The 14,466-nt window shown below is 39.8% G+C and overlaps 1 protein-coding gene across 4 annotated transcripts in view; it reads right to left on the bottom strand.

Annotated features, from left to right (window-relative positions):
* The window catches only part of LOC116840938 (homeobox protein abdominal-A homolog), a 32,613-nt gene extending 19,372 nt beyond the window's left edge, over positions 1-13,241 (bottom strand). For all 4 annotated transcript variants that reach the window (XR_004377448.1, XR_004377447.1, XM_032808300.1 and 1 more), the window contains exons 1-2: positions 11,628-13,241; positions 7,760-7,792 (exon numbers count right to left, since the gene is read on the bottom strand). Coding sequence is in view for 2 of the 4 variants with exons in the window: in XM_032808300.1 (XP_032664191.1) it covers positions 7,760-7,792; positions 11,628-12,381 (787 nt within the window). In the remaining 2 variants the exon portion in view is untranslated. The remainder of the gene's footprint in view (positions 1-7,759; positions 7,793-11,627) is intronic.
* Positions 13,242-14,466: the final 1,225 nt, after the last annotated feature.

Genomic DNA, 14,466 nt, shown 5'->3' on the forward strand with positions numbered 1-14,466 from the left:
AAAAAAAAAAAAAAAATATATATATATATATTAAGTGATTACTCATACATACACACAATAGTTCGATAATTTAATTCAAATGTGAATAATTAAAAATGGAAAAAAATAAATCCAATTCTTGATACATATTTTTTATATCGTCTTATAGACTTTAAAAAAAAAAAAAAATATATATATATAACGTGATTATAATTTGCTGCATGTATTAGTAAAAAAAAATATATATATATATTAAGTGATTACTCACACATACACACAATAGTTCGATAATTTAATTCAAATTTGAATGATTAAAAATGGAAAAAAAATAAATCCAATTCTTGATACATATTTTTTATATCGTCTTATAGACTTTTTGCTGTATGTCTGACTTGATAAATACAATTAGCTATCTTGTAAATGTAGATTAATGATGTATATCAATATCGTAGTATCAATTAGTGGTAAGCATTAAATGAATATATAGTAGTAATAATTAAATGAATATTTTGTAGTCAGTATTAATATCTTAAGAGCCAATATTATGTTTCTGCTAAAACTGGATTATAAAACGTAATGAAAAGTAGAGAGGTATTTATATAGCGGAATGTAACTGTTCTTTTATTCACGAACGAATAATTCGATGCGTAGACATAAGATAGGATAGAATAGTTTGGATTGGCTTAGGTTAGGTTAAGTTAAGTTAGGTCATGTAGAAGTTACTCATAGCAATATCTTACGAACAACCGAATTCTCGAAACTCAGATGAATAATTTCTAAATACACTTGAAGAATATTCTATCGCACATTATAAAAATAAAACGTTTGAAGACCGCATGTCCAACTTGCTATGGGTTCGACTTAACCTAAAAAGCGCACGAAATCTTGGAAGTGTTTGCAAGCAAAACAGCTTGGCCGACATACTGACAACAGGTTTCCGCGGTTCTTTCCGAGTGTTCGAGAGTACACACATTATTTGTAACTGATCGCCAGCAATTATGGTGTCACGGCTACACGACCATCGAAAAAGTATGCGCCATTCGGCATTGGTTATCTCGCGACATAGATTATACGGAAGCCCTTAGGGACGCCGCAGCCCCCTACCGTCGAATCCACACGTTTCGCGATTCGCCCTACCTCCGTTCCCTTTCCCTGCGACCCCACCTATGAACTTGCCAGTATTTCCCATTGGATATCCATGGCTAAAGGTCTATATCGCGCACCGTCAAACCTGCCCGAATTGCTCGTCGTCGTGTTATGCAAACGACCACATTTGTTACGATAGTGCCCGCCGGGGGTCGTCTTCCACTACCGTGTCGTGCCGCAGCGCCGTAGAGACACTGAGGAGCACGCTCTTGTGGAAAGGTGCATGTTTCATCCAGCGGTATGTAGCTGTGCGCGCGGCTTGCGCCGCGCCTCGGCTCGACTAGCACGTTTTCTCGCGTGGACAACGTCGTTCCGTGTGTCAGCGCTGTACATTTTCGTACGCGGACGACGCTTTTTCCAGAGTCGGGCTACTACGGGCACCCTCCCGCGAACATGTGAAGCGGTTTATCAGGTGTAGAAGTATGAAACCGGAATTTTTTTATACAAATAAGACGTCTGTTGTTCGAAAGTGATAAATAATACTTTATTCAAAATAATTTTCACTGTTTTGAACACATTTTTCCCACCTCTCTGGCAGTTTATGAATGCCGTGCCAAAAAAACTTTTCATCTTTTGAAGCGAACCAGTTATCTAGCCATTTTTCCACATTTTCATACGAATCGAAGCGTTGGTTAGCGAGAGCGTGTCCTAGCGATGCGAACAGGTGATAATCGGACGGAGCCAAGTCTGGAGAATAAGCCGCATGCGGTAGTAATTCCCAACTGAACGACTCGATCGTTTCCTTGACCCGTTTTGCTGTATGTGATGGGGCATTATCATGGAGCAAAATGACATTGTGTTGCCTTTTTGCATATTCTGGTCGTTTTTTAGTCAATGTTCGATTTAAATCGATCATTTGTTGTTGGTAGCGATTAGTATTGACGGTTTGACCAGGTTTCAGCAGTTCATAGTTCATAGTTCATAGTTCATAGTTCTTCGTTCCTCACGTCAAAATCACCACTTTTGAATTTTTTAAACCACTCGAAACACTGAGATTTACCAAGAGCATATTCACCGTAAGCTTCGACAAGCATTCGATGTGATTCTGCAGCAGTTTTCTTTAAATGATAACAGAAAATCAATGCTGTCCGCAAATCATAGTTAGTAGGCTCGAAACGTGACATGTTTAAGGTTATACAAAAATATACTAGAGAATGAAAGTTGGGGTTATGTTTGTTGACAATATTCGTCAGCTGTTAGGAGAATATAATAGCGCGGCAGTAGCGGTCTTACGGTCACTAAACTGAACGCTGGCATCATTTATAGGGGAATTCCGGTTTCATACTTCTACACCTGGTAAGAGCCGTCAGCTCCTTTATCCTCCGGTCGTATGATGGAACGCCGGCCGTGATACGAGTGACGGTATCGGGACAACGTCATGTGGACGTCCTCATATGGACGAATGCTTTCGATTCTTGATGTGTACAAACTTGAGGATATTTACTTTAACATTTATATAACATCATACTTTATATGATGTATAATGTATAAAGTATATATAATTTAATATTGCAGAGAAAAGATGCTTCACTTGTACTTATAATATTAAAATGCTCCATTCAGAAAATATTGCAATGTGCAAAACGTAGTGTACACTTGAGGATAACTAGTTGAGCGTCTTATAGATACTGCTCCAAGAACAAGCGATTAATTTAAAAGGTCGGCGCCGAGCGATAAGTATGAGATGCTGATGGAAATAATTTAATGAGATTACAACAGCGGTCGTGCAGATAATGATACCGTTGTTTAGAGTTCCATTTGACACCATAACACTCCATTAAAGCGATAGCTCATTCTTTGATCAATGGCTCGAGAAGAAACTGCGACTCTTTAATATTCACTGATGACATACTTTACTTTGCGAAATACGATTTTGAATTTTTAGTTCATTGGTTAATATATTGCGCGCACATTTCCGTATTTGGACGATTGTTGCATATTTTCAAGACTCATCAGAACAAATGCGCCAAGTTTTAAGAAGCGATCGATTAAAAATGCTTTTCATTTGAAATATTGTTATATGCATTCACATTTAAAAGTGCTACGCACTTGTTTTGTGTTCATACAAAAGGTGCGATTTTTAACACTCCTCTATATTCTCGCGCGATACAAAGTATAAACGATTCCGATTTGGCATGCAGATTAGTACGGATGAGCACGCTTGCCATGGCTCGACGAGAAAGATAATGCAGCGTAATTTTTGTGAATTTTTCCCCTTGCAAATAATTATACCATCATAACAACGCGACGTGCCGGGCAATATCAGCGCATCATCCTTTTCAAACAGGGGTGCGTTAATCTCGATTTTTCAGACCTTTTACGTATAAAAAGGGTAGCTATGTGCATACATGTTATGATGCGATACACACAAATATTTTAAATATTTTGCAGTAGCAAATTTTTATCTATAATTCCTTCCATAAATCTGAAGTCAATTTTTCTTTAGTATTTGTCATCAGTTTTTCTTTTTGGACCTAAAATATTATTTTGCAATATGTACTCACATACACGTTACAAACTTGTGATACAATATGCAAATATCATAGCAATAAGTCTATAACAATAAGCAAGATAAAAAATTTCAACTTTTAAAGTCTTTTATTTCAAGATTAATTCTAAGTTATACAATAAATCTCTGAAGACAAAGAACGACTGACTCAAGTCATTTTATATTACGTCGGTCAGTACAAAAATTCGGAGAAAAACGAATCGATTACGCAAAAAAAGAAAGGTCATAGATGCGCATGGCGCCCCTTACAGTCACAACATGAACGTGACACGGTTGATTTTCGTGGATGATACGATCTTCAAAGCCTTTACTTTCACTCGGCTCAGCACGAAACGACGTGATTTACAAACGCCAGAAAAAAACTCTTCGACTTTTGTGCTAAGAGTTTTTTTATTCTTTCGTGGCTCAGGTAAAATTTATAGCCTCTACGACGGCAAGAAAAAACGTGTAACACGTAACAAAGAGTGCAGTGAAAGTTTAACGCCAGCAAGTGGACCTGTATGATGAGGAGTTAAAAATTAACAGTTAAAAGTCAAGATCATAGAGGAAAAGTAGTCTAAAAAATATGAAACAATCTGCGAGAAGAATTGATATAATAAAATTTGTAAGTACATCCCTCTCTTAAGTTTCCTCTCGCGCACCGTAGAACGGAATATTTATTATACACAACGCTGAGGAAATATTTTTGTACAATTTTTTATTATTACAAGACTGATAATTTTAATTTCAGCTACGTCACCAATTAATGTCCAGCGAATAGGGCGAGAACTATTCTCCCGCAAGAGCGCAAAGATCCAGAGAAAGGTGTAAGATATCTGCCTGCGGCCGTTGCGAATCGAATATTTGGGAATCGACCGGCCGCGGTTCTGAGGATTTGACTGGTGTGATGGCTTTGGCACGCGACATAACGGGGTACGCGCCGCCGCCGTATGACCATAAAATAAACGTTTGGGGTGGCGCAGGCAGAGGCCAAACCTGGCAGCGCATAAACACTTATATAACGGCAATTAAACTGCTTTTAAGGCCCATAAAACTGCAGTTTCAATAATCTCTGTGACAACACGATTCTGACCTGTCTCCGGAAGCACGGCTTCTTTCGGGAAACGTCAAAAGCGGTCACGCCGCGCTCACGATGCGACTGTAAAAGTTTCGTTCGTTGCCTCCCCCTCCCTCAGCCTGCCCTCCCTCCGGCTCGAATTTTTCAATCGACTTGGACCTCGAGTCTACTTTTACGACGCGCTCTGCAATCAACCCCCGATTTCGCACTTTTCGATACGCGGATGTTACGTTCTCTCACATGTAAACTTTACTCTCTTCGCAACAATGCTTTTCGAGTGTCGAGCGCGAAATAACTTCCACTCTTTAGAAAGCGACGTGGCACGTATATTAATCCAGGAGATGAAGCTAAAATGGAAAACTGGAGAGAGCCGAGTTGCGCGGCATAAAACAGAACTCCGGGTGAAATTTTTCCGGATGAAATTTCGATTGGAGCCATTCTTTTTCCAGCCAATACCGGATACCTGCTGGATGCTGATGCGAACCAGGCGGGGGAGGAAACGTATACGCGTGAGGGACGAGAAGAGCCAACGCGATCGGAGGCGGCAAAAGAGAGGTCCAGGTAGGGGAGGCAGGGACGATGAAATGGGATAATACCGACGCTGCAGGACGCGGCAGCCATCATCGAATGCTAATGAGGGGTTGGCGGCTTTTGGGGCGGTGGACTCTACCCGTACAGTGGTGCGCCGTTGCTGGTGCGGATCGGCCTGATTATAAATTATACATTATCTCCTGCTAGTCCCCGTGTACACACCGTAATCCAGCTAGACATCCACAGGCCTCTGAACTCCAATGTCAGAGTATGTTCGCAGTTAGTGTGCTGAAGATAGATTAGAAATTTGTACATTGTTCTAGGCTCGCCGACAATTTCGCTTGCTTATCACATTTGAAATCGCATTACGCGATATTACTTTAACTTCAGGCTACATTTTTTCACGTATCATCGTATAAAAGTTACGCAATGACGTAAGTAATGACGGAGTGATTTCAATTTTATGATCATTTTTACGAATATTTTTATGTAGCACTCATGAAAATGTTAATATCAGTTAGATTTGTTGTGTGTATGTATTTGATATTTTAGGCTTTCGCGGTTGCATATTAGGTTTGGTTTCCGGGTTTGAGCCGCGTGGATTTCTCTTTATTTGATTCCGACGTTTCGCGAACATTTCAGTTCGCTTCATCAGGGAGGAATTATCCGATGCCGAGTTGCTCCTGAGAGGTCTTCCTTTATATGGTTTGTATGTATATTGTTGGATCACGAGTCATCCGATTCAACCGTGGAACCATTGGAAATTATCGCAATTCATCTCAGTTCGATATAGGCAATACAAATTGTAAAGCTTAATTTGTGGAGTCCGAAAATCAAAAGGATTACTGATACCACCCAGTAGATCGATGTTTCTCAACGACATATTGGGACCATGTATTATGCACGGAGAAAATAGCGAGTCAAAGAGAAACAGTACAAATTATAGCCGAATCTGCCTATATTTCTAAACAGTATGAATTTTAACCGGAGATATGTGGACGACCTTGTGGAACGAGTCACTCATTTGCCATTTCCAGAGATCCGAGAGCGCAATACATTCACGCATTAATCGCATATTAAATCAATGGAAATGGTGAAGAGTATGTCTGTGAATGAAAAAATGGGAATTTAAGTTGACTTTGAAATGCATATGATAAGCGCGACAGCGTTATAAAAGGCTGAAACTGTTTGTCAAATTGTAATGAAGTATTTTATATCTTTAACCTTTGTCTATTTTTTAAATCTGAGACATATCGAAACATCATAGTGACGATAAAATTAAACAATTCACAAATTTAAATGAATGTAATTTGATTTTTAAGACAATATTTTAATAAAGATTAATTTCTGAAGAAATGAATGTATTTTATATAATCAAATAGCGTCGTTTAAGTTAAAAAATAATGAGCCCTTATACGCAATGCTTATACCTAAAACATTTGCTTTAGCTTTGATATTAAACAAAATATTTCAAGGAAGATACGTTCAATTATCTTATAATGATACAAAATTATTTGAGGTTAAGTTTTGTATGTAACAAAATTCTGACGTTACATTGTATAACTTATTAATTTGTATAATTATTCAATGGTCTTTTCATATGCCACAAGTAATTTGTGAATTTTTTAATAAAATATTATAAAAGAGTTTGACGTTATATTTAAACGTTATATTTCATTTCAAATAATTCACAAAATACGTGCGCAAGCAAATTGTCACAAAAATCAGCAGGAATATCCGGATGGGTAGCCTTATTACAACGAACGCGTGTCCTCACTCATTGGGTAACAATATATGTACGTACAAACAGATAAATTCTTCGTTTGAATGTATCGGAATGTAATTTCCTACCGGACTAAGCGTTTGCCACTGCAGCTAGAAACTTCGTACGGTGATCGCCAATGCCTATTTGAAATTATGATCCACCCGGTGTAAACAAACCATCGCGATAAAAGCCAGCGGCTGAAGTTTTAATTTTATCTAATCGGTATTTACTGCGCTATTGTGGGCTCATAAGTGGTTGTATAAAAGATAGTCACGGGGATTATTCGCGACTAACATTATCACGGTGACGACAGGTGTAGTTGCCCATATACATGTCCTTCTTGCATGCACAACTAACATAAATGAATAGGGTAAGGATTTAACGCGTGCAACCCGATGGCACGATTCACATAAGTGACTCAGACGTTGACCTTGACTTTCCTTAGCGCGCCTAATATTACATCATCTTCATCGGAGATTAATGACCCAAACTTTCGTCAATTCGGCGATTGATCGACAGCGCCGTGATTGGACGATCGTTAAGAGAAAGGCTCTCTCGAAATGAGAAGATACCGCCTATTTGCAATTTCAATTTTGAAAGTGTATAATGCGTGATTGCTACATTAAAGACCATTTTTTAACGTACTAAAAATTTTTGTCTTTTTATGTATTTGTAGAAATATGGAATATATATATGTACAAACCAATATATTTACGCATATAATGGCAGTAATAATGTAAAAGCAAACTAATTAGTAATAATTTGTACTCACCGCAGACCACTCTGTCAAATGGACTCATCCAATCTGGAAAATAAATTGGTTAATTAAAACAGGAGAATGAAACTGTTGAGTGTTTCGGGAATTATGTATAATCTTTCTTTTTTTTTTTTTCTTATAGAATCGCGGTAGATCAGATGGTAATACATAATGAAAATCGGCTTTATTGCTAGTTGTTTATAACTGTAAAACTACGCATGCACTTAAGCTTATGATGCAGCGAGATTTCTAAAGCATATGTCTTATATAATAAACACGCGAGATAAGTTATGATTTAAAAACGTGTTACATTGAAATGCACTTAAGGATTTTGGAAGAATCTTGGAAGTTTCAAGAATAAGACCATGTGACTCTTGCACAATAATTTTAGTCGATGCAAAGTTTTCAGTAAACAATGATATGAAAAAAATATTAAATTTAAAGACTAATAATAGGTTTAATGAGAAACTAGTTTAGTGTGTCAATAATTTACGAAACACACACACACACACACACGTCTGTGTGAAAATAACACAAGCAATTTTAAGGATTTCACCGACGTTTCAAATTGAAAACCGATAATTTCTAAAAATATCTAGGAAAATATCGAGAAATATTTTAATTAATTAAAATTGGTTTTATCATCGGTGGTATACGTAAAGAAAAAAATATATATGCGTCAATTTAGTGATAAAATAATATATTGAAGAGCCACTAAATTTATATTTCGCGCTATAAAAAAACTGCTGTATTAAAAAATATCACTGCACACACACACGTAGTCTCTTGTTACAATTATGATTAAATTAAAATATAGTAAACTGGTTGATATTAAAAGAGGAACGATAATTGTCATAAAGAAAAAATGTAGATTTATGAGTTGCCGACGTGATTTTGATCCCACTACGGCCTCGCGAACTAAAATCGTCACACTATGCTGTCGGCTGAATCATTCACCTCACCCCTAAGCCATAAAGTTATTCTTACGCACTCATAAAATAGATAAGGAACTTATTGACGCATGAATAGACATATGACAGTATGAGAACTCAAAAAATCGTAAACTCTTCAGAGAAGCTGGAAATATATCAAATAAAAAAGCGGAAATAAATAAAATTAAGGACATTAACCACCATGATAAAAATAACGACTCGCTTGGGTGCTTTTTAAGACACATAAAAGTATCATTGAATTATATGAGATAAAAAATAATATGAGAAAAGAGACTCAAATACATGAGATGTCTGTGAAAAATTATTATATCGATATTCAAAAGCATTACGATTTAAATAGAACGGTACAATTCAATATAATAAACTTAATTACTTCTTAATTACTTAAATAGTATTTCAATGTTTTCCTCAGCCTTATATTCGACTATTCCAGCCGTTAATTATTCGACTATGATCTGCGGAGTAATCGAATTTTCTATGCCCGTTATTGCATTATACTGTTCTATTTAAATTATAATGCTTTTGGATATCAATATAATAATATGTTCCTATGTTTATATATAAATATATATTATATATATAACATAATTTTTATAATTCTTTTTCTCTCTCTCTTCTCTCTCTCTTTCTCCTCTCTCTTAAAAATTGATAAGCGACCGTAAGCCCCGATCGAGTTATTCATCTTTTCTAGAGACGCGCAATAAATAATTATCAAGAGACGCGATAGCAAAATATACAGGCCCGAGACGGTGAGATTGAATCGCATCGCGAATCAATACTATCGTCACGCGCACATTAGGAATTATACGAAAGCGCTCATGATTTGCCGCAAGCGTAATGATATCTCGCGAGTTAATAAAAAGAGAAGATGAAAATAAAGACAAAAATACGGCAAGTTAGCGCGTTAACGCTAAGCGTTATTATAACGTGTTGATAGCGGAACGGGCTTCGGAAAATAATTTGCATATTCAATGATTACAACTTAATCGTAATATATTCCATGATTGCCTGTCCTCGGTATGCCTCGCATTATATTACTATGCGCTAACGCGAGTGCATTGGCACGAGCGAAAGATCGTATGAACGAGTCGCCGAGAAATTTCGTTGTAAACTGCAGTGACACGGTAAACAACTTGACTGGTTGAAAAGCGCGCGCGCGCGCGAGCGTGTTAATTCGTTCGTCGCGTGAATTCAGCTAAGTCGCTGCCGTGTCTAATGTGACAAATACGGCGATTGTTATAATTGAGCCTTACGCCTCGAATTTCAACGGTGCACCGTGTGGGATAAATCAAATCGTGACTGTAAAATGCTCAGGTCGCCCACGGGAGAATCGCGAGACACCAAGCTTCAAGGGGCCCCTCCCGTCCGCCTTCCCCCGTCTACCCTTTTCATGCAAACTACTCCAAGTCATTTCGTACGTGCTGCTACAATGTCACAACAATATCAAACGAGGAAAATGCAATGAGAAAAGGTTCCGTTTCGCGGTACTGCCGCGAGACATGCAATTTTCAGCGTCAACGTCAAGAGCGCAGCAACAACAGCAACGGCACTCGGCCGTTGCTCGCCGCAAATATACACGATAAATACCGTCGGTACTTCGACCAGGCTAACACGTCGGCAAACAAAGACTCTTCGGCAGTGCACATGCACGATTATGCACGACACTGGAGAAGCTTCGAGTTTTCTGCGCTGCAAAAGCATCCTGGACCTTAATCCCTCTCTCGTGTAAGACGTATTCTCCAATAATTGTCCATTATGCATGTAATATGCGCATTAATGAATTGTGTTTCATTGTAGTTAGGAGACTGCAAAATACTGTACGTTGCAATGTTATATTTGATCTGGTAGTATTGATTTTGTAAGAACCATCTGGCCTACCCCCTCTCCCCTTGAATATAAGTACTGAGCAATGTTTAACACATTTCTCTACCATGTGAAGGCTTATGGGAACCCATGCTATTTAACAAATTTAATCGTACTTATAGTATGAGTGAAAGAAAACGTCTCAGCAGCAATTGCGCATGTATAATTTTGTATTTTTCTTACTTTTTGCAACACAACAGTAATATTATCGAATTTGTAGCAAATAAATTATGGAATAATATTCTTATGATATGAAAAGCCTATGAAAATAGTTTAACGATAATTTGCGATAATATGAAAAACTGTACCTGCTTATATTTCATATTATATCATCTCTACATTAAACAATTACAATACATAAGAATCTAATATTTCCTGTCGCCATCATGCTGAAAGTTTCATGCAAACTGCGATTATTAAGACGTATTTTCTTCATTGCATGCAATAAAAAGGAATAAAAATATAAAAAACATTCAATCATCAAACTGCAGAGGAACTGACACTGAATAATGCTAAGCAATTTATCACGTAGAAACAATTAATTACGTAACCGAGATGAATGTTTAGTAATATATAGATGCACGCACTGTATATATATGTACACACATACACATATACACAAGAGCGAGCGCGCGTGCGTGCTTGTGCATATGTGCGTGCGTGCGCGTGCGTGTAATGTGTGTGTATACATACATATATTAATTAAATACATAGTGAAATATAGTACCTGTATTTAATTTATAAGTGGTATAACGATGCAATTTATATATATAGATAGTAACGACAAAACTGTTTAAGGAAAAACCAATCCAACGCTAAATTATCAAACTCAAAGAAATTAAACGCGCATCATGAAGCCTTAATCTATCTGCAGTGAAGCTGCTGAAAATTTCTTCGTATTACTCATAATACTCGAATAACACGGTGACAATGAAATGACAATTTTTAGCGAAGCGTGTTTCATCTCGCGCATACACGCTGTTAATGAACCGAGACGGCTAGCAACAACAATATGGAAGATTGCTTATATATATGTATATATCCAAGAGCATCCAAGAGGAACTCACCGGTGATGGACATCCATGGATACCGAGGTATGTCCGAAATCCCAGGCTGGCCGGTGGTAGGTTGTTGGCAAGATGTCAAAGGATCGACGACGGCCGATGCGGCAGCCGCTTGATGGTAGAATTGCGCCGCCGCTGCCATGGAAGCCGACGCGGCCGACACGGCTGACGATGCGGATGCGGACGAGACGAGGCTACCGGGCGTAGCACCGTTTTGATGATGATGACCGAGGGTATAGTTAACCATAGGATCGGCCGATGTGGGTGCTACATTGCCGGTGAGACTGGCCGTGTAACGGCAGGACTTGTCGCCGGCAGTCGCGGCGTCCACGGCAGCGGCGGCGGCCAGGGCAGCGCTGGACGCCGCCGAGGAGCCGAAAGCTGGCACCATGCTGGACGTGGCGCCGAACGCGGCGGCGGCGACTGCCTGTTGTTGCTGATGATGATGATGCGCCGCTGCGGCGGATACGTAAGGATACATGCTGGACGTCGTGCGTGCCGCCGGTGACGTCGAAGCGGAGCTTCCCGAGTGCTGGGGGCTCGAGCCAGTTGGACTCGGTGAATTGTGCTGCTGTGCGTAGTTAACCGCCGCGGCCGCCACTGCAGCCGCGGATAAACTTGATTCTAGGCTAGCGGTGGCCGGACTCGTGGTGCACGCCTGAATGGTACCTGGATTCGCGCTTGAGAATAACTGCTGATGATGGAATTGCTGGTGGTACTTAGGTAGCATACTATCAATTATGAATTTCGAACTCATATCGCCTGTCGGTGCCGATGTGGACCCGATGCCGATGACACGCCCGGACCAGACGACCGGGACAAGTGCCTCAACACCGACACCGCGACGAAACGTCCACCGCCTGCTGCTTCTTCATTGCATAATCCATCTCGGCACGGATTACCATGTACACTTGATCTGTCGATCAGCAGGATCCTCGTCGCAAGAAACCCGCGCACTATTTCTCGCTTGTCGCTTGCTCCAGAATCTTTCTCTCTTTCTCTTGCCTTCCTTCTGGTCGACGTCGTCGCTGCCCGTGTTCACTACCTGCTCCTCTTATCAGCGAACAATGATCCACTTTTACTGCCACTTACGCAACTCAGCACATTATCACAATAACAATACCGAACGCGGCGGGATGCGGCCGCCAGAGACGACTGGCCACGAATCACCGACTGTCCGCGATGGCAAATGACATATCCCTCCTCTCCAAGTTAAGATCCACGTATCGCAGATCTTCACCTTGAAGATTCAGATTCACGCTCGACGTAATCGTGTGCCTCCCGATTACAAATCCATCCGAATCAGAACGAGAATCGGTGATAAAGCGGTGGGTCCTTTCTCGATCGGGCCCACCCCGGACGATCCCAGTCGTGGTCCCAGTTTGGAAATTGGGCTGCGACGGCGAACCCGGCGACGGCACGAGGAGAGAGAAGAGAAGAGCGTGGCCCCTGTCAGGTGTTAGAAGCCGTTTCTTGCGTACTTCTCGGATAGTCGACGAATCCTTTATGGGCCATGCATGAAGGTACTATAGCCCCCTATCCCGAACGCCGCGTACTACAACCCACGGCCAGCTAAATGTAACCCCTTACAATAATGGCGCCGCTTGTCTCTCCGTTCTGTTCCCCCCTCTCTTCTACGAGCCTGGAGCGCGCCGGGGCACCAGCTGGTAAACAGAGCCGTCCAATCGTAGCGTAGCCTTACCCAAGATGGACCAATCACAGGCATGCTAGGCGCGCCAAGATGAATGGGTCTCTCTCTCTCTGTGGATTTTCCTCTCGCTCTGACCTACACTTTCGGCTATACTTCGAACTCTCTTCCCTCACTTGGGTTTCAGGCACCTCTCGCCTGCTCACTTGCGTGTACCCGGCGTGCTCCGTCCGTCCGACGGTCCGTACGTTCGCCTTTTGCCAGTGCAGTCGAGCTCGCCACGTTGCCTTATACCCTGCAACGTTCCAACGTCTCACACGGTATTTTCTATCCTCCTCGGAGTTACTTCGCTTATCTCTTTCTCTCTTTCTCTCTCACTCTCTTTCTCCCTCCCTCTTTCTCTTTCTTTCACTCACTCCTTCTCTCCCTCTCTTTCTCTCTCTTTCTCTCTCACTCGAATGCAGTCTTTTTATCTCGTTCTTAAGCTACCTCCATCCTACTCTTCGAGATTTTTTCTTCCTTTCAATTCCTGTCAAAGCAACACTTTTTTCCGAATTTTTGTTTGTACGCATTACTCGCTTCTTATTTGATCTGCGTTGGTTTGATTTTAATAGAAAATCATGATTAGATCTTGAAATATTTTTTTAATTATATTTCTTCCATTCATAATTAAAAAATTCATTTTCTTTGTAATGGTGCTATTTTAAATCTGGCGGAGTAATATTTATTTATCGTAATAACATTTCTTCTCATTGTTTTTTGTATGATATAATTCCAAGAAGGATAATTTATTGTCTCAAATAATGCCCCGTAGCTTGTTATCCTTTCTATGTATCCATCCGTTTAATTTTCTTCTATATTTTATGTTCCATTCATGTTAATTCGAGATTGTTTATACATCAAGCACAAATATATCATTAATGAAAAATTCAATTTGGAGATATTAATTTGGCAGAATTTTTATTGAGTCGAACAAGTTAATCGCCAAACTCTTCAAAAGTAATTCATTTCATGATAAATGAGATTACGTCATGCTTCATATCTTGCGTCATATCTCATCCTTTGTTTCGTTATTCCTCGCAGATCAAGATCATGAACAGCCGTCCCGAGTGTTATTATGAGACACATTAAGGTAAATCTTAAACAATCGCCTTTTCCGTTCCGAATTTCGAATCTGTCAAAAGCACAGGAAGA

The sequence above is a fragment of the Odontomachus brunneus genome, unplaced genomic scaffold (genome assembly GCF_010583005.1).
Source record: "Odontomachus brunneus isolate Ranch 3 - 2012 unplaced genomic scaffold, Obru_v1 Obru_scaffold_013, whole genome shotgun sequence".
Lineage (NCBI taxonomy): Eukaryota > Metazoa > Arthropoda > Insecta > Hymenoptera > Formicidae > Odontomachus > Odontomachus brunneus.